Here is a 21,661-nt window from a genome sequence, read left to right on the forward strand (position 1 = left end):
CGGTTAACTGCACTAGAGGGACAACCTAAACCAACTTAAAAAAAATGTTGTTTGAATATGATGGTTCAGAGCTATAATATTATGTCAAGAGAAATAGAGTAGCCATTCACCCAGCCTTTGTTGTGCTGTTGTTTAATCTTTTACACACATACAGAATGGCATGTATTCTTATGTATACAGCCTGATGAATTTTCACAATGAGCACATCTGTGCAATCAGCACTCTGTCCAAGAAACAGAACTGTACTAGAGGACCCCCTTCTGTTTTTCAAGTCACTACTCCTCCTCCCAGACACTCCACCCACGGTAAATATGTCTGCCTTCTGACAGCACAGATTAATAATGTTGCCTTCTTTATACTTTTGTGTCTTCTTTGTTTTGTTTGACACTGATTCTTTTGAAACTCAGCCATATTAGTGCTAAAATAAGTTACTTCGTCATCTCCTAATTTATACTCATTGTAATGCATTGGTACTTTAAGGAAATTCACACATTCAGATAATGTAATTATCAGGTGAATACAAGATAATTGGACTTTAGCCAGTGCTTTAGTCATGGCTGTATCAGACCTTATAGTTTCAGGTGTAGTATTAAAAATTAGTTTTGAAAGTGAACAAGCATCACTTGTGCACTTTATATGTTTTAGTGGAAGCTTCAGACTGAATCAGATGTTTTTATCTGGGGCTAGGCTTTTTTAGAGATGAAACTTGGGAGAATACCATTCACTATTGCCGCAGTCTGGCTGGGCACAAAATCACGAGCCACTCACAGCCTTGTAGATTCAAACAGCAATTCTTTATTCCCGAACTCACACCGGCACACTACAAGCATGTTCTGGGCAAAATCCACACTCTCCACCGGACTCTGAATCCCAAAAAACTCTCTGAATCCCGCGAGAACTCAACAGGAACTCAAGGCGCCTGAGGCAGCAGGATACGCTGAGCAAGGTCACCTTTCATGCAAAGTTGCTGCAAATGCCCTGGGTCCAAGGCAAGCCCATTTCCACAATGGAGAGTCCTCCCTCTAAGCAACATGGGGTAGGCTGACAAAGAAATTGCCATGAGTCATTCTTACTTAGCTATGGCTCTCAGCAACTATCTCCATGATAAGTGGTCTCCTTTGCCTGTAAGTGATAGTACTGGAATTGTCTTAAGTCATTGAGACATGTTTTGAAAGCATATCCTAGAAAGGGACGGGATGCTTGAACTGCCCCATGACACATTCTCTGTCCTTGGTAACTTGACTTTGCAGTGAGACACATGACCCAGAGGCTTCTGAATGTTAAGTTTGTAAATTCTACTATAAGAAAGTGGTTAGCATTATCTTTTTTCAATTATATTTCAGAAACACACACACACAAACATGCACCCCAAATACCTCTCTTTGACCTGCTGGCTGTGGTCAAACAAGGAATGAGATATGACAGCTGGCTTTGCTTGGACTTGCTGCTGGCTGGTGTGAGCCTGTGTTGAACTATAAATCTTTTTAGAAGCACTTGGTGAGAAGAGGTTGTTCAGAGGCTGATGCTAGATATTCACATGTCACTCTGCTGTAGATACTGAAGGCTGAGGAAAGTCAAAAAATGTCATTTAATCAAAGGTATTTGGAATTCTGAAACAAATTCCACTGGTTAGTGGCTAAATTGGAAACAGTGGTTATTTTTAAGGTCCATGAAGATATTTTAAGCTCTAACCTATATCAGTTCAGAATTATTTCCATTTGGCTCATTCCCTTTTATCTCTGCCATCCTTAGGTCCAAAAATGTTAGTTACTTTTACCTATAAAAGTGTTTTCCAGCCTTTTATAAAGTAGCAGAGTGGTGTTTTGAAATTAAAGAAGGAAAAATTTCACACGCAAAGAAATTTAGTACCTATTTATGGATCTATAAGAGTATTACAAAACATAGACTAAAGCAAACATGCTGAAGTCATGCTTGTGGTGGCCTCTAGGCAGGGAGATTAGGAAGTGGGATTGGAAATGCACTGAAATTTTATCTGTAACGCTTTATATTTTATTTCTAAATGACAATCTACAAAATATCATCTATAAATATATATGAGAGAAAGAAAATGTTTTTCTCCCAATTTAGAGAAAAAGTAACATAGAAGCCAGGTATAGTAACACATGCCTATAGTGCTAGCTTACTCTAGAGGTTGAGGTGGGGGATCACTTGAGTCTAGGAATGTGAGATCAGCCTAGGACACATAATGACAACATGTTTCAAAAAAAAAAAAAGAAAAGAAAGATAAAAAATAACAGAACAGTAATTCCTCAAGAATCAGCCAGCATTGTTGACTATGACATTTGTTCTATGGCAACATTAGGAGGCAGTGTAGTTAGTTGTAAAATGCACACACCGGAGAGCCAGACCAAGTGGGTTCTGCTTGCGTGTCCTGGTTCTGTTGCTTAGTATCTTGGGTAAGTCATTTCATCTCCATATGCTTTAGTTTCCTCATTTGTAAAATGCTATAATAATTACTTATGTTATAGTTTTTGTTTCATAATAATTTTTGTATTGTTTCATAAAAAGTTAATATATATAAACTATTTAGACCAGCATCTGGCACATAGGAAGCACTCAATAAATATTAGCTGTTATTATTTGGAGGGACAGAGATGACTTCTAAATGTAGGTGCATTTTTTTTTTCAGCTTTTAGACAATCATTAAGGATATATCATATATCTGGCACCATATGAAGCCTTATCTCATTTAAGTCTTGTAAGAGATACTTTATCATAGGTAAGCAAATTGAGGAGTTAAGTAACTACCAATTGATCACACTGGTTAGAACCAAGTTCTGGGACCCTAAAGCCCCTGTTCTTAACCTCTACATTTCATTAGTACTAACAAATTCTTATCTTTCTTTAACAACTTCCAAATAAGCAGGGGGAAAAATGTCTAAAGTAGCTAAATTTAGCCATATAATATGGATTCATAATTAGATATATAGGAAAGTACATGTAGGATAATTTTAAAGTTAAGGATAATTTTAAAATTTAGCATTTTTAGATATCATATATTAGAGTGTGTATCTACCATGTGCTAGAGACCATGCCAGGTGCTCTACAGAAATTGTATTCTATTAAATTCTTGTACTATACCCTGTGCTTTTTTTTTTTAAGAAATTAAAAATTAGTCTCAGAGATAGTATATACCCTATGCAAAATCACACACTTATAAATGAGCCCCCACCTGCTCTCATGCCAGAGTCTATACATTCTTCATGAGGCCTAAGTAGCTTGCTTCTACTGTCATTGTTGTTTATATTTTACTTTTGAGGTAAATGTATATACATCTAGATTTTACTCATTCTATCATTTTTTCTTTCCTTGTAGTTCAGAAAACTTGAAGTCAAACAGCATATAAAACATTTAGTCAGGGTGACTTTGTACAATTAAACAATGTAAGCCAATTTTTGCATAAAGATTAAGGTATAATCTTTAAAATTCTTGAGTTTGTTTGTTCCAAAGAAAAAGTATACCTCCAGCTCACCCATTAAAATGTAGCATATATAAAAACTAAAAGTATTGGGTTGGAAGTATGACTTTGTGGTAGAGCAAACCTTACTATGCTTGGGGTCCTGGGTTCAATCCTCAGCACTAAAACAAACAAAAACACCTAAAAGTAAAAAAAAAAAAAAAACTCTTTTCTCTTGGCTTGGTAGACTTTTCCCTATATTTAACAGTAAGACAGTTACTGTATTGTTTCTTTTATAATATGCTTGTACAGAGTGCTGACTTTATTTACTGGGCATGAGGATTTTCAGGGTTTTAGGGAAAAAGTGTGACTGAGTGTTCATCATTATTGTACCTGAGTGTGAGATTAAAATTTTTCTCTTTGAATAGATTTAAAAGCATTATCATGGTACATTACTTTTTGTAATCTTTTACATTTAGTAGTTCCTATGCATTATTATGGTTTTAAAAACATATAAAGATGGAAATATTGTAAGAATGAAAGTAATAAAAGTAATTTTACTTGATTTATCATCATGAGCTCCTTATGTCACTGAGAAGCCAAATGGTGTGATGATGGAAAGTGATCAAGTCTTCCTTTTCTACCAGGTGATCAGACTCTGAGAATTTGGGATATGAAGGCAACAGGAGTCAGAATTGTGATTCCAGCACATCAGACAGAAATTTTGAGCTGTGACTGGTGTAAATACAATGAGGTATTGTGTGTGGTTCTCTCCTGAGCTTCTGGCCTTTCAGATGTGGAAATCAAGATTTCTTTATCTTTGTTTATGTGGATTTTGGTGGTGTTCTGAACTATTAAGTAAAATTCAGTCCCTTCATTTCTAATTAATGATTGTGACTGACCCGTATTAGCATTAATTGGCTGTAAGTGCTCATAAAACAAGCAAAATAAGAAACACAAATTCTCAAAAGTTCAACAGTGCAGCTTTGTTTGTTTTGGGAAAGTGCTTTACAATTTATGTAATCTTTTCTTGATTGCTTTTAACCCTGTCACTTTGTATCATCTTTTGCCTTCTTTTTCACTTTCCCACTCAGACCTCTGAACTATTTGTAACTTGATTTTTAATTTGACCGTTGTATCAGCTTTAAAATTTTTCTGTTTCATCTTCCCCTTTAAACACAATTTTCATGCTTCTGTAAGATAGCACTGTGTAATTTTTTACAAAACTTCAGTTAACCATATGAACATATGAATTACATAGGAGTATATTAAATGTGTTAATATGCTACTTGGGTACCTCAAATGATTTGTTAACTGTGAAAATAGATAAAATGTATACTTATTTTTTCCCCTAGTTTTGAAAGTTAAAACTATTGAAAGTGGAAAAAAATGATATTGACAGAATTCTTTAAACAGAAAAGAAAATATAATACATATTCAGTAATATTTGATTTAAATAAAAATGTTAATGCTAATGACAACAGTTTTAATCTCTCCCATTACAAATGAATTTTCCATTTAGGAAAATTAAAAATTTTAGGAATTCTAAAAAAGGTGCTGTTATACATTTGATTAAACTTATACATTAATTTTAATGTTACAGATTAAATTTTTTTAAATCATTGAAACTTTTCCTCAAATGATCTTGTATTAAAGCCCAACATATTCAGACAGTGAATTGCTGCTGTGGTGGATGTGGGATAAGCTGAGTGTGGACCCAGCAGTTGTTCTGTTTAGCTAGGCCTCTGGGTTCATTAGGGCTCTAGATAGCAGAATTTGTAAAACCCGATGTGATAGATAATTCTCTCCATAGATTCTGAGTTTTGATCAGATTAAGACTTGGCCCAACAGATTTGGGGATGGTGATGGATTTGGATTCAGAAAAACATAAAAATTTAATTTGTTCCCTTTACATTTTCAAAAAGTCCTAAATTAATTGGCCTCCTGCCTTTTAATACCTCTTATGATCTCAGAGGATGTTGAAAATCTTTTGAAGAGAAAAGTGGACTTACTTGTCAAATAAGCTTTAATCTTTTATGTATTTATTACTACTAAAAATAAATTGGAAAAATCTACAGTACAATAGAGACTCTGCTTTTGTCTCTGTGTATAGTATTCCATCATAGACATAAAGCATTCTAAGTTTCTTTCAGGTTAATTTTTTTTGGCCATGTAATGTCTATTTTGATTCCTTTCTATGCTTATTATACATTTTTACAAGAATGACGCCTGAGATGAAATAGATAATTAGCAGAAAGTAGATATTGTTTGTAATAGGAAGCCTTAGTACTGCTCAGTTGTAAAAATGTCACAATATACTTTTCTCTGAATTGTTTTTAGAATTTGCTGGTGACAGGAGCAGTAGATTGTAGTTTGAGAGGCTGGGACCTAAGGAATGTGCGACAACCAGTGTTTGAACTTCTTGGTCACACCTATGCTATTAGGAGGGTGAAAGTAAGTTTTTATCTTGTCCTTTTATATGTAGAGCAAAAATGTAAATATAAATAGAATCAGTGAAGCATGTATAAAAGAAGGTTTTGGTGTTTAGGAGTGGGGGTTATTGATTCTTTTTTATGTGTTTTTGTTACCAAATTAATGATAAGTGTTTTAGTCAGCTTTTTCCACTGACCAGAACAGGTGTAGAGGAGGAAAAATTTATTTAAGGGCTCAGAGGTTTCAGAGGTCCAGCCAGCTCCATCATGGCAGAACAGTATGGTAGAGGGAAGCAGATACTATTTTAACACTTTTTACTATAGTAGTTTACTTTTAGTATTACAGTCTTTATAATTTTCCATTCAGTGGGAAATAGTATATTATGATGACATATATGAATGTTCACAAATGTGTGGGGTATAAAAAATTTTCTGTTCTCCAAACAATAAAGGATGAGATAACTCCTTTGTGCTGCTCCCAAGAAATTCATCTGTTATAAGGTAACTTAAGTTAGTTCTCAGCTTTTATTTAGGCAAATTCTTCTAAATTACTGTGGAAAACATCTTAAATGACATTTCCCAATTTTAATTCTTTCATGTTTTTACATTCAGGGCAAAAAATTACCTTAGTGATCTTTTCAATAAGAAAACTATACATTTCTATTTTTTAAATTCCAAATTTCCATTAAATTAGTATTTTGGGTGGGGGGTTTCATGAGTTGAAATCAGGGGCACTTGAACACTGAGCCACATCCCCAGCTCTATTTCATATTTTATTTAAAGATAGGGTCTCACTGAGTTGCTTAGTGCCTCTCTAAATTGCTTAGGCTGGCTTTGAACTTCTGGTTCTCCTGCCTCTGTGTCCTGAGCTGCTGGGATTATAGGCATGTGCCACTGCTCCAGGCCAAAATTAGTATTTTTAAATTTTATTGGCTTTCATGAAACATATGAGGCATAGTCCCCTGTTTTGCTTTATTTTTTTCTAATTTTCTTTTCTTTATTTTCGCAATACTGGGGATTGAACCCAGGATTTCATGCATGTTTGGCAAGCACTGTACACTGTACTACATCCCCATCCATCTTTACTCTATTTTGATACTCTATTTTGGGTCCTGCTAGAAGTTGCCCAGGCTGGCCTTGAATTTGGCAATCCTCCTGCCTTAGCCTTCTGAGTAGCTAGGATTGCAGGCATGCTGAATCATGTCTGAGTTGCTTTGTTTATTTTTTAATGGTAGTCTTGTGTGGATGGTATTAGTAGATTTTTTGGTGCTAGGGATCAAATGTAGGCCCTTGAGTTCGGTAGGCAAGTATTCTACTACTGAATATACTCCCAACCCTAGATTTTAGTAGTTGAAAAATATTTTTATGTATATTTCAGAGTGGTTCTGAGAATGAAATAGGGTAATATAGTGAAAGTGCTCTAAAAATTGTAAAATACTATTCAAATGTAGTTATATGTGTATATAACTATTAGCATGCTTATAAGGCTGGGGTGTAACTCTGTTGTAGAGTATTCATCAAGTGTGCTAAAGGTCCTGGGTTCAATCCCCAGCACCACAAAAATAAGTAAGTAAATACATAAAGTGCTAGTAAGATAAATACTGAACAAATATAATTGCAAAGGGCAGTCTGTATTACTATGTTTATTACTTATTTTGAAGGTGTTATTTGCCTTTAAATTTGCAGTTTGTATCTTTGAAAGCATTTTCCATTAGACATATGATATAAATAACCTAAAAATTATTTTAAAGGTGTTTTTATTTAACATTTAAATATTTATTTTGATATCTGTGATTATAGCGATAATATGTATTTATAAAGTTGGTAAATTCTATAATTATTGCATATAAATGTTCTGTCACATACTCTCATATTTGTAAAATCATATTTGGATAGCTAATAAGAATTTATATGTAACTTTTACAGAACAGCAACATTTTGGGAACACTTATTCTAAAGAAGTTCTAAAATTCAAGGGATGGCTTTCTTTAGAGAATGTAAAAATAATTTTTTTCTATAAATGAAAACTTAAAAGACCAAAAGATTTTTTCCTGAAATTTAAGCATGTAAGGTTCAGGAAAGCATAATTTTAAGTGACAGCACTGAATAAACTTAATTTTATTACAATGGAATGATCTAGCATATTGTAATTAGAGCTAACCTTTGTGTGTGTGTGTGTGTGTTTTGTTTTAGTTTTCACCATTTCATGCTTCAGTGCTGGCCTCTTGCTCCTATGATTTCACTGTAAGGTACAGTGCTTTTTAAATACATTTCATTGTGGAATACCAAGTAACAACTTTGCCACTTTTCTGAAAGATTACATATTTATTTTACTAACAATATGTGTCCTTCTTGCCTTTTAATCTTCCTTTTCCTTTAACTATTAACTTTTTAATCCCATCTCTTTCTGTTCTCTCTACTTTTAAATCTGTACTTCAGTCTACATTATCCTTTTCAGTATTTTCATTCATGTGATAGCCTTTTCTTTCTAGTAGTGATTTTAGATCAGTGTTAGCCCTGATTCTGGCTCCTCTGTCCTTTCTCTGTTCTATTCCTTCTTCCCTGGACTGCCTTTGTTGTCCACAAAGGCTTATAGCTAGAATGTGGGAGACAGTTCAGTGGGATTATATTTATATTTCTTCTTATAGGTAATTTGAAGTTTAGATGTGTTGAAGACCTGTGTTCTGTGTAGTTTTATTTGTTCTTCTTGTTGTTCTGGATTGGTTTTTGTGAAGATACACAACAAGTTTTAAATTTGTATTGGCTTTATTGCTTCAGCTACCCGGATCTCCTTTCCTTTATTTCTGAGTCAGTATTTGATGAGGTAGAATCTGTATAACTTTGTTTGGATAAAATATACTTCTAATAGAACAGATTATAATAATGCTTTGAGAGAAATTACATGCCCTAACTTGGTTTTTTTTGACTGATTCAATACAAGAAGACAGACAAACTAGGAAATATAATCACACTGATGCTCCTACTTCTCAATTGAAATTATACTGTAGCCAAGTTTTGTTTTGTGTTTAAATAGTCTGTATAGAATAGTGGGGACTGATTATAAAGCTTGGGAGCCAAAGAATGGCAACATGACAGACAGGAAGAAATTTGTCAGTTTCTCTGTCCATGCCAGACATTTCCAAACTGAAACTGTGGAGCTAGATCCTTGGCTGGGGGTTTGAAGGCTGATCATTCATTCCATGAAAATGAATATACTAAAGGGAAAAAAGAATAAAGAAAGCAGAGCAAAAAGATTGTATTTTTAGGAGGGAATTAATGTTGGATGGAAGAAAGGGATAACCCACCAGAAACAGAAGGGAACAGTAAGCAGTATGTCTCAGAAACTGTAGAAGGAGAGGATGACTGGGAATGTATAGGCTAAACAGGGTAAAGAGAAAACTTAGAATCTTCTCTTTCACGTAAGTCACAGTAGGATCAAAAGGGATTTCCAGATAGAGAATCTGGTCCTTGCATTTCAAGGTGTCTGAAAGTGATCATAGAACTTTTAACCAATTTGAGATTGGGTATTGATCTTTTGGTGATCTCACTTTTAGTATTCTTAACAGTTTTAATTGGGTCTTTCTGATTTGGGAGCTCTGTCAATCAAGGGACATCTTGAATTCACTTTAGTGGTTTGTTTTTCAATAAAAGGGAGACTTAGTAAATGACTACCCCATACTTTCTTTTTGTAATTGTCACTATGATCTTAATCCACTGTTTTATTTAGGCATGTCAGTATTCCTAAATAAACAGTTAGGAAATACCTTACTTTTGCAGATAAAAATTTTCTCAGGAATATTTGATACAAACTGAATGTGAACTACACTGCTCTAAAATATTGTAGGTACTAGTATGCTCATAAATCATCACAATTTTTGCCTTACATTTTTGCTTTGCTCTTTGCTTTTAAGATGTAGGCTGTGTCTTTTATGAACTAGAGATTGAAGGAGAGATGTTTAGAACTCCTGGGAGATGATTGTGATTCTAAGTCAAAGTTACCAGAATTATATTTGTAAGCATATGGAAAAATTGAGTATAGTTAAATAATAAGAGATCTTTAAAGTTTAGTTGAAAAAGATATTTCAATAAGTTAATATGTATATAACTTAAGAGTCTGAGTTTCTTCATATGTTGTATGGAAATTAGTAACATCTATTCCCACAAGCTCAAAAAGTGATCACAAGAATTATATAAGAAATCATGGGGCTGGGGATGTGGCTCAAGCGGTAGCACGCTCGCCTGGCATGCGTGCGGCCCGGGTTCGATCCTCAGCACCACATACAAAGATGTTGTGTCTGCCGAGAACTTAAATAAATAAATATTTAAAAAAAAAAAAAAAGAAATCATGCTTTAAAATACTGAGATAATTCTTAATTACTATTCCCAACCTTTGCCTTGAAGCTACCTTCCCAAGCCTATGCCCTGAACTTTTAGCAAAAGACTATCTCTTACTTCTTTTTAAAAAATAATTGTAGAGCTCAAGCACAAATCTCAGTTTCCAATCAAATCTGCAAATTTATCTATATTTGTACCTCTCTATTCTTCCTCTTATTTTTGGAACCCCTGGGCACAGGTGCTCTTAATCCTTTATACTCCTGTTGCTTTCAGAACTGCATTTCTACAAAGTTACCTCTTGTTCTTCCTTTATCATCACTCTGTGACTCTCTTGACTTCTTCAGTCTGCAGCTTCTCCATTGGTCCTGTATCTTCCTTCTGTCTTATACTGTTCTTGCCTTCTTAGCCAGCTTTTAAGGTCCCTTTATGGTTCCATTCAGCAGGCCTTTTTCAGGGCCTTTGTCATCCCAGGGTTGTCTGCTTTGTAAGTCTTACTTGATAAATTTGAACCTATAAAATGGGTCTGCCTCACTGCTTAAACAGGGTTAGTTACATTGAAAAGGTTTTTAACTTTTGCTTTTGAAGTGCTTTGGCAGGCTATCTCACTAATGATTGATTATGATTTTCTGGCAATCATCATGCATACTCAGGAATTCTTATGAAGTAAAAAAATCTGATGTAGAAATTGTTTTCAAGAAGAAAATATTTTTGAAAACCAAATTTATCAATTAATGATGTTAAATTGTTAATTTAGTTTAAGAAATTATTTTTAATTTTCAGCTCTGAGGTCTTAGACCCTTGAAAGCTTATAGGTTTAGACACTTAAGGCTATATCTGTATTTATGCCCAACCCCACACTGGCTTCAGCCCTTCTTTACTGAAATTGCCCTGGCCAAAGTCATGAGTGACTTTCGTAATACAAAATCCAGTCCATTTGTCAATACTTCAGGACCTTGCTGCTGTATTTTACGTGGTTGATCAAATCTTCCTCCTGGAAACTTCTGTTCCAGGAATTTTATGGTTTTCTTTTCTGATTCTCCGCTGGTCTTTCCTATACTTTGTCATGGAATTTCCTTCCCCTGGAACGTGGTGATCCACCTTTAGCTTAAGGCTTTTTCACATATCCTTCTAAGAAATAATTTCCAACAATCCTTTTCTAGCTGTGACTTCTTTTAAGAGCTTTTGACCCAGGTGTTAGTGGCCAGTAGTGATCATTCAATATAGGATTATCAAAGACTTTCCTGTAAAAAGGTAAATAAAAATAAAAGAAAAACAAAGTCATTTGACAAGCTTTCATTTTGAATATTTTTTTGTGTATAAATATATGTATATTTGTAACTCTCAATGCATATAGACAGTAAGACTAATCGTACTAATGGCTTGTGTGAATCTAGTCTCTCCTTATTTGTGTTTGGTGACCATTGATTGGAAAGTTCAAAAAAGGTACATTTGGTAGATTTTTGCCCCATGTGATATGAGTTAAATTTATCCTCTGAAGAATTTTAAATCTGATTGGATTGATGATATTTTAGTGCCAGAAAAATGATTTTAACAGAAAGAAAACAGATTTAAGGTATAAGACCAGGAGTAAGTGGTTTAATTTTTAGCACTGATAATTATACAGATATTTCATTTAGATTTTGGGTAGCTAATATTTATAATACAAGTTCTTCAGATATAGTTTATATTGAGTTGCCCATGATTAGATTTTGTTTAGTTTTTTGAAACTTTTAAAATTTCATTTAAAAATAGTTCACATGGTAGGTGTTATATCAAAACTGATTGTAGATGAGTATATGTATCGTATCCTTTACTAATACAGTAGCTCATTATGTTGTGTTTCACTGAATATGTAATGAAGATCTAAAAACTAATATATATTATATATAAAAAGCCTAATGTTTTAAATTGTTTAGTTTGGTTTAGATTACATAAAAACTCAAGCTTTATGAAAAATAGCCGCACTCTCTTCAGCTAATGAGTAATATATTTTATAACAATATAGATGGTTCCTAAATTATGCTAGTTCTACTTAAGATTTTTTGTTTTTACTGTGATATGAAAGTGATACTCATTTGGCAGAAATCATACTTTGAATTTTGAAGTTTGATCTTTTACTAGGTTTGGAAAGGTAGCCTGATAATGGTACAGTACTTTCTTTCTATGCTGGGCCACTACAGAGCTGCAGCTCCCAGTCACCCCACCATGATGAGGAGAAGTAGTGGATACTCTACAGTGTGCTGTTGCTAAGCTAGAGTGTTGAGTAGGGTGTAGTAAATGTGTTTTTAACTTACATTTTCACTTTACAATGGGTTTATTAGAATGTAACCTCATCATAAGTTGAGGAGTATCTGCATACCTTAGTTCTTTCTAAACTTCACCCAAGGTAACACTAAATCTAAAATGTATCTTAGTAAATTTTCTCCGTATTCCTATGAGTTTTATCATCATAGATTTTAAGTCTCCTTCTCCTGATACACTCTTGATTAGGTTACTTCTTATTCCTGCCAGGCCACGTTTACTGTGCCAACCCTGTATAAGCATGATTTGAATTTTGAGTGCATGTTTTGGTTTCATACCAGGTAGATTTTTTTAAAACATTTTTTAAGTTGTCAATAGACCTTTACTTTGCTTATTTATATGTGGTGCTGAGGATCGAGCCTGGTGCCTCACACATGCTAGGCAAGTGCTCTACCACTGAACTACAACCCCAGCCCCCATACCAAGTAGATTTTAAAACCAAAATCAGCAAGCCAGGTATGTGTTACAACCAAACAACAGTTGTTTTTTCATGAGGAAGAAGACTTTTGCGGTTCCACATTGTAGCAAATGCTTCTTTAATAACTTTCATACATTGATAAAGCTAAAATGATCAATTTAGCCTCATAGTTAACACTCTTCAGGTTTGTGATACTTTTAAAAATATTCTAACTTTTAAAATAAACATTTTTTTTAATCCATGGTCTTTGATAGTAATATTCTAAACGAAGCACTTAATTTTTTTAGACTAACATTTTTTTTCAGCAAGAAAAATATGAAAAGAATTTTAATTTCAGTAATAATCAAACTGTACTTATCCACAGTTTGCATTATGGGGGTCTCTGCCTATACTCTCAATATTAATGTTTCAAATGTTAAACCACTTTTCAAAGTGGTTACAAAGTTACAAAGTTGTACAGCTATGCTCTGTCATAAAATTAATATATATTTGTAGAATATTATCTGCTAGCCATTGTAGTAGAAAAATTGGAATATCTTGCTGAGGAAATGGTAAAAATGAAGGCTCGGGGAGAAATAGAAGCATGTTTAAGGGAATCCTAAGCCTGTCAATTTGGTGTAGATATATACTTACAAATCTAGTTATGAAGTAATGAAAGGTATAGTCAATGGATTAATTACAGGTTGGCATATTCCTAGGTATCACAGACTGTGGAGCCAGACTGTCTTCTACTAGCTATATAAAGTTGAACAAGTTATTTTAAAACTGTATGGCTCAGTTTTCTTATCTATAAAATGGAGATAATAGTACATACAACATGGGACTCTTGTGATGATTTGATGAGTTACCATATACAAATGCTGGCACTTAGAAAGTGCTATATATAAGGGTTTGTTCTGTTGTCAGTATTAATGGCAGAATGGCTGGTGACAAAAGATCATCTCTTAGGGCTTGAGGCCCATATCATCTCTAGTCTTCAATGAAGAAGTAATCATTTATATTTTATAACAGCAAAGGCAATCAGCTTCCACCTGGCCTTTTCTTGTCCTCTACCCTTAGGGGTAGAAGAGAAATACAAAGTAGGAGTAGAAAGTTATCTAGGAACAGCCCTGTCTCTCCACATTCTGTGCTTGTTTTGTTTTCTCCCAAGAGTGAAAGGAATAGGATTTATTCAAGTGTGAAGAATAGAAACTGACCTCTTGCAGGGGCAAGAAGGGACCCTAATAGTGGTTGCCCCATCTCTTGCTCTTTGGGAAAAATTGTGGATTAGACATCTGTTTTCTGGTTGATGAGCATATGGGCCTTTGAGTCAATAAGACTTGTGAAAGGCTGCCTCCTCAATATATTAGCCATGAAATATAGGAAATGATACCTGCATTGTGGGATGTTCAGAGGATAAAATGAAATAGTATGTATAAATGTTCTTGGCACATACTTAGTGCTCAAAAAATAGCCGATGTTTTAAATGAGAATGCTAGTAGTAACAATAACTTTCCTGTTTTAAAAGGTGAGTACCTCAGGGAGAGTTGAGATATTAATCATTCATGCTTTATCTAACATTACATTAATAAGACAATTATATTGTTTACAGCCACTGAGGAGCTTTGTGAATAGGACTTTTTATGGTACTGTGGAAGATGAGATAGGGAAGCAAGCTTTGTGAATATGATGCAGCAGGAGCCGGAAGAATGGTTACATTACACAGAGTTAAAAGTATATGGGGCATTTTATGCAAATCCATAATCAAATGACTACTTCTACTTCATTTCAATCAATTTAAGTCTTTCCTCTAAATTACTATTTATTATGTGCATGTTTATTAATTCTTAGGGAGGCAGCATGTATAATTTAAATTTCTAGATTTTTCCATTACCAGCTATATTTTACATTTATAGATAACAAATATTTAGTTATTTAATATATAATTTCATTTTATTTAGTTATATTTAATCTCTATAAAGCCAGTTAACCTTTCTGAGTCTTTATTTCTTCTATCATAAAATATATTATTATGAGATTTAAATACCAATATGTGGAAATTCTTTTCATAGTGCCTGGCCCATATTAGGCACTCAATAAGTTTTAGTTTCCTTATCATTTTCATTCATGTATATACATATATATGTATACCCATGTATGTATATATTTCAAAATCTGTACTTAGTACCAAATCACTATAAATATGTTCCTATAGTTTTGATCAAATTGCTAAAAAAACAGCAAAATCACAGTGATAACTCAAGATGCAATGTCTGCAATTTATTTTTAAATGGTTCAGCAGAAATATTGTTTTGTAGGTATATTTGTAGAGAGACAAGATAAAAAAAAGTGTGGCAAAATTTTAACAATTTGTGAGCTAGATGAAGGGCATATTGTGTTCATTATATTAGTCTTTGAATTTTTGTGTAGATTGATAATTTTCAAAGTAAAAACAGTTGAGAAAAAAGTAAACTTTACTCGTGCAAAATAAGACATTGAATGTTTCTTACTAATGTTTTTAATAGTGTGATGTTTAATATTTAATTTAAAATAAAATAAAGTTCTTATAATCAGGAAAATGATCCTCAGTTGGATTATAGCTAATGTGGAATCTTAACAAAGCAACCGTACAAATTCCTTTTATCATTGTCACAGTCCCTCTCAAGGGATCTGCCTTTATATAGTCAGTGTTTTAGCTTTGGTGTGGTTGATGGGCTTTTTTGATCCTTATGTTTATTAGCACAGAGATTTCTATGGGCAGCTACTTCTCTTTCTTCCCCTTCCCCATAAAAAAAAGGTCAGCCAAAGTAAACAGATAGTATAGCTGAATATGTACTCTGTCTCACAAACCTTTCATTTCAACTTTACCTAGTTCCCCTTACCCACAAAAAAAGGTCAGTCAAAGTAAATAGATAAGAAATGTGGTTGAATGTGAGCTCCTATGCATCTTCAAATGATTCATCTTTTGAGACAGTTGTTTTTAATTCTGGTACATTTTTAATCAAACCACAGATATATTGAGGCTAACGATAGATGCTAATTGTTAACATTTGCAGGAAGTACAATTTAGTTCTTTAAGTGACAGAAGATTTGTTTAATATTCTATCCTTTCTTAAATATAAATGTCTCTGTAACCCTAGCACAGTTTTTACTTTGCAGCAGAGGTTTGCCTGACTTCATCACTGACATTAGGAAAGCATTGCAATGTAGTTGTCTTTGGTTTCTTTTTTAAGAAGAATATTTGCATTTCCATGTTTGTTTAATTCTTAGAAAGATATTTTAGTACTAAATATATTTTAGTATGCTAAATATATTTAGTATATGTAATACTAAATATACTAAAATACAAACAACGATATTTTAATAGGGGTTTTACTTTAGTTATGTTTTGAGTAATTATTAATAAAACTGAATTTAGTATGAAAAGTCTTGTTTGGGTGAAAAAATATTTTCCAAGGAAGCTGGGTGCAGTGGCAAATGTGTGTAATCCCAGTGACTCAGGAGGCTGAGGTAGCAGGATTGCAAGTTTAAGACTAGCCTCAACAATTTAGCAAGGCCCTAAGCAATTTAGCAAGACCCTGTGTCAAAATTAAAATTTAAAAACAGCCGGGAATGTGGCTCAGTGGTAGTAAGCCCCTCTGGGTTTAATCCCCAGTACCAAAAAAAAAAAAAAAAGAGGGAGAGGGAGAGAGAGAGAGAGAAAATATTTCAAGGACAAATCATGCTGTTCTATTGTTTTTGAGTCATAATTGGGTAGATTGAGAAGTATACCATTTAACTTGGAACCATCATATCAATATCCTGATTATTAACTAAAGTTACAGAGGCATATTTTTCTAGTCATTTGATATTTAATACACTGAATAATCTCTTTGAGCTTTCTGTATACATGGGCTAAGATGTTTGTATGTATGAAGCAACAACTCCTGTAAGTTTGTTATGTTAGGGGCTAGGGTTGTGGCTCAGCAGTAAAGTGCTTGCCTAGCAGGGGCGAGGCCCTGGGTTCTATCCTCAGCACCACATTTAAAAAAATAAATTAATTAATTAAAGATATTGTATCCAACTACAACTAAAAAATAAATATTTTTTCAAAAAGTTTGTTATGTTAGTTTGTTAATGTGTCCCAAAATAAATTCTTTTGTCAATTATTGTCATACTCAAAAGATCTTTTCATGAAATGAAGTGTAATTTTATAAGTTAAATCCAAGTGGAAAATCAGAATTTCTTATAAAATGAAAGAGTATGTATTATAGAAAGGAATATATAAGGCTTTTGATTTTAAATAACTTGGTTTATAACTGCAGAACATTTTCCAAGATTTTTAGTATTAACATTTTTCTTTGAGAATCAAACCAAATCCATGTCTAATTCATAACCTAATGCAAGCACATGAATAAATAGATAGCTGTAAAAGGAGTGTGGAATGTTAAGCCTTAGCTTAATGCAGTATAAGTCACTGCTTTGAACTTTGAATTGTGCTGATTAGTTCCAACAGAAAATTTATGGATTTTGTCAGTTAATTTGCATTATAATTTTTTAAAAATTCTGTTTTGTAAGTTTAATAAGGCAACTGAGTAGATTTTGTTGTATATATTTGTATTTTCTTAAGTAGATATTGTTTTACCTCATTCCTCATAGTAGTAAGTCAAAAGATAATATACGAAAATGAAGAAACTCATTAAATGAGTGAGCTTATTATTTAGAAATGTAGAGTAAAATATCAGAAGAAGCAACTAAAAGAATTTAAAGTGATTGCCTCTGAAGTGAAGAATTGAGAGAGTATTACAGGAAGCTGCTGTTTTGTTGTAAGACTAATCTGTGCAGTTACAGTTTTAAAGAAAAAGGTGACAGAGCAAAAAACTGTGGTCTTTCCTCCTACTCGTTATTTGCACATGTGGTAAGCCTGTTTATTTAAGTCAAGTGGGTACTGCCAGTCAACTAGTTGTAGTTTACTCTGTTTCCTGAGAACTCAAGGGTAAACAGTTCACCCTTGAGGTCTGTCCTGAAAGTCCAATCTAGAATAGGGATTCACCGTAATGGAATGAACCATCCAGAGAATAAAAAGCAATAATTATTAACTTATTTTCATCTTAAATAAAAGTCAGCACAGACCCGTATCTTTCTCTACTTTGTAATTTAGTGAGTGTGTGTGGGCACATGCTGCTTAAATACCTAGGATAGCTAGAAAAGAGAAAATGTTTCTCAGAGCCCAAAGGCAGGAGTGCAGCAGGGCCTAAGGCAGGTACTGAAACTGCCTTTCTCTGTGCTGGCTTCATCCTTCCTCCTCTTTCTGCAGATTATTTTCATGTCTAGACACCAGAAAAGAAACAGAATTATTTGGTCTGCTTTGTCTTATTTTCTCTACCTTTGTTGACATCTGTCTCTTCCTGGCCTCATCCCTAAGACTGTGTCTATCCCCTCCTGAGAGATGTTTGTGAAATAAAGGAGATGACTGTAAGTTGTGCACCATTCCACAACTTGACAACCTTTGCTGGGTTTGGACATAAACACTTAGTTGCAAAGATGAGAACTTTTATTATTTGGTGTAATAAATGACCAAAAGCACAAGCAAGCCGTTGCTGTAAGTTTAATGTTTTCAGTATTTAGGTGTGACATTATAATGCAACCGCCTTACCACCATTATTCATCTGTACCTTTGTGAAATGTGCTTTTTACCCTCGGTAGCCACATTTTGGTGCTAGTTACAGTTCAAATGTACAGAGACTATCCCTGAGATATCAATACTATTTCATGAGAGGTCTTCGAGTTTTGTTTCTTTTTTAGTAAAAAATTTACTTGAAACTGAATTGCAAAAATTACTTCATGATTCTTCAATTTGTAAAATAAACAGTAAATGAACCCTATTGGAGTGTTCTGGGCTGTGCCCCCTACCCGCCCCCACATTCTCCTTTTGTTGAGATGTAGCATTCTTCAGAAAGTCATCCTGCATCTCTGTGGATTACAACCATAAGTACTTCCAGAACAAGCCTTCCATCAGCCTAATGGTTTCCTTTAATTTGTCAAAGTACTCTAGGCATTATGCTGTGTGGTTCCTGGGCTTAATGTTTATTGTGATGAAGTGGAGTCTGCCCCTCTAAAATATTGATCTGATTAAAGTTTTAATTGAAATATTATAATTAATTTATTTTGATAGAGAAGCTAAGTCTAGAATTTTATCATATTTAACCTGAAAAGCTTGAAAATATGGTATGGTTTCTAGATACTTGTGATTGAGTGTTCTGGGAGTCATTTGTTTCAGTAATGTTTCAAAAGAAATTATATATTATTCATTTAGCAGGCAGTTAGCACTTTTCTGTTTTAAACTTTATTTTTGTTACTACAAATTCCAAAAACAAAAACCCAAACAGCTTTCCAATCCAAAATGCAAATAAATAAGAGTGTTAGCATTCAGTGAATTTTTGAGTGTGCAAATGAAAATAAGTTTAACTCTTTGCAGAATTGTTTTATTAGTTGTACACTTTCTATTTTCAAATCCCTTCCAACATTGATATAGATAACAAACTAATAAGTCTGTGATTTCATGTGTGTTAGCCCATAATTTTATGTGCTAAAGATTAGGAATCTGTTGTTACAGACCAAGCTGATCAGTGGAGTGGTACCTAAGTTAGAAAGAGGTTATAGATGAGATGAAGAAATACATATAAAAATATTAGAAGAGGAAAGGAATTCCTAAATTGCTTGCCATGAGGGTTCACATTTATTCTGACTCATAATTTCTTTAGGGTATTGGTTTTGAATGTAAGTTGTCTGACTAATGGAGTCCTGGCAGGGGCTTTGGCTTATGACATTTTCTATATAGTTGGAAGAGCTAGCATGAAACTGACTTGGTCCAGGCCCATTCATACATTCAGGGTATTAATCCAAACTGCCTAAAGAATTCTAGGCATCCTGCCCACCTACATGGTAAATCCTCTAGTGTGGCCCAGGGCTAGAGAAGAAGTGAATGGACGATGTTTTAGTAGAGAAAGTACTGGGAACGATATCACTAGAGGGTTTGCTTTGGGGTTGCTCTTTATTAGCTTTAAAGCTACAGATTGCATGATTTCTTTGAGCCTGTTCTCATTCTGAAATGAAATTATACTCATTGTATCCACCTTGAAAGTTTCTGTGAGGATCAAAAACAGTTTTATAAGATGTGAAAGCAGCATTCAAACTGTGAAGTACTAATATGCAATTCTTTCAGAGCATGGATTGAGTCTAGTGAAAAACTCAATCTCAGATCATTTTTATTCTCAGATCATTTTTATTCTTTTATTCACTTTATACTTGGAAGCAGAAGCAAACACTTATTTTCTTTTTTTAAAAAAAATTTTTTTAGAGAATTTTAATATTTATTTATTTATTTTTTAGTTTTTGGTGGACACAGCATCTTCGTTTTTATGTGATGCTGAGGATTGAACCCAGGCCGCACGCATGGCAGGCAAGCGCACTACCGCTTGAGCCACATCCCCAGCCCAAACACTTATTTTCTTAAAGTCAGTTTGCTGACTTAAATTACCTGAACTAATAGTGCTGCTTTTCCTATGAAATTCTTTGCCTGTTCTTCATCTCTAACATATTTTTCCTCCACAAAGTTTTGCCTTTACCTAGTACTACAGACAGTGTTTTAATAAGTTCTTACCAGTAATAGCAGTCTAGGACAGTAGTTCATAGGGTGTGGCCCCAAGACCAAGAACATCAGCATCACCTAGGAAACTCTTTCTTACACAGATTCTTCAGCGATGCTTTACAGCTTTTGAATTTGTTACTAGCAAGCCCTCTAGGTAATCATGAAGTGTTATAACCACTAGTTTAATGGGTTATTCCTCTACCCAGAGAACCTTGGAACTTCCCAGTACTGACACAGATTTGAGTTTCTCAGCTGATTTCAACCTAGTCACCTTTGAAAATCACTGCCCTGTTGACTTTTTCTTTTGCTTACCTCCATCTGAGATCACTATTGTTTCTAATGGGAATTAATCAAGTCTGTATCCTTTGAAAGAAGGTTAAGAAACATTTCTGAATGGTGGTTCCCAAACATAGCTGGTTAAGAACATTCCCTGTGAAGAGCTTTCTAGATCCCATAGAGTACACAATGGAATTTTTAGGCACAGAGTTGAGGAGCATTCTGCTTGCCAGCTGGCCTGTCTTCCTTCTTTCTCTCTTTTTTCCTCTCTCCCTTCCTTCTTTCTTTCTTTTCTTTTCTTTCTCCTCCTCCTCCTTCTCTCTCCCCACTCCTTCCTTTCTTCCTTCCCCTTCCTTCCTTCCTTTTCCTCCCTTTCTTCCTCTCTTTCTCCCTCCCTCTCCTTTCTTTTCTTTCTCCTCCTCCTCCTTTTCTCCCTTCCTTCCTTCCTTCCTTCCTTCCTTCCTTCCTGTACTTCCTTCCCTCCTCCTCCTCCTCCTTTTTTCTTTCTCTCTCTCCCCCTCCCTTCTTAGGTCATTTGTTTCTTTCAAGATTGAAAGCCCGGGGGACTTTACCACTGAGCTATATTCCCTGCCCTTTTATGTTTTTGAGCCAGAGCTCTGCTGAGTTACTTAGGGCCTCATTAAGTGGATAAGGCTGACCTTGAACTTGCAATTCTCCTGCTGCAGCCTCTCAGTTTGCTGAGATTACAGGCATGTGCCACCAGGCCTAGCTCATTCTATTTTCTTAACATCTGATGTAATGAATCCTCGGTTTGTCATTTGGGATCCATGTCTGTAGGTGATTTGTTATTTGTCTTGAGCTTAATGTACTCATTTATTCATTCATTTGTTCATTTATGAACATTCTTTGGA

At 34.2% G+C, this 21,661-nt stretch overlaps 1 protein-coding gene across 1 annotated transcript in view; it reads left to right on the forward strand.

The window, feature by feature from the left end:
- Positions 1-21,661, forward strand: part of Pex7 (peroxisomal biogenesis factor 7) — a 65,324-nt gene that overhangs the window by 23,381 nt on the left and 20,282 nt on the right. Inside the window, exons 6-8 of the mRNA XM_046450193.2 lie at positions 4,066-4,172; positions 5,759-5,872; positions 8,044-8,099. Of these exons, the coding sequence (XP_046306149.1) occupies positions 4,066-4,172; positions 5,759-5,872; positions 8,044-8,099 (277 nt within the window). The remainder of the gene's footprint in view (positions 1-4,065; positions 4,173-5,758; positions 5,873-8,043; positions 8,100-21,661) is intronic.

The sequence above is a fragment of the Marmota monax genome, unplaced genomic scaffold (genome assembly GCF_021218885.2).
Source record: "Marmota monax isolate L192 unplaced genomic scaffold, Marmota_monax_Labrador192_F-V1.1 WCK01_AAM20220418_F8-fsc00030, whole genome shotgun sequence".
In the NCBI taxonomy this organism is placed as follows: Eukaryota; Metazoa; Chordata; class Mammalia; order Rodentia; family Sciuridae; genus Marmota; species Marmota monax.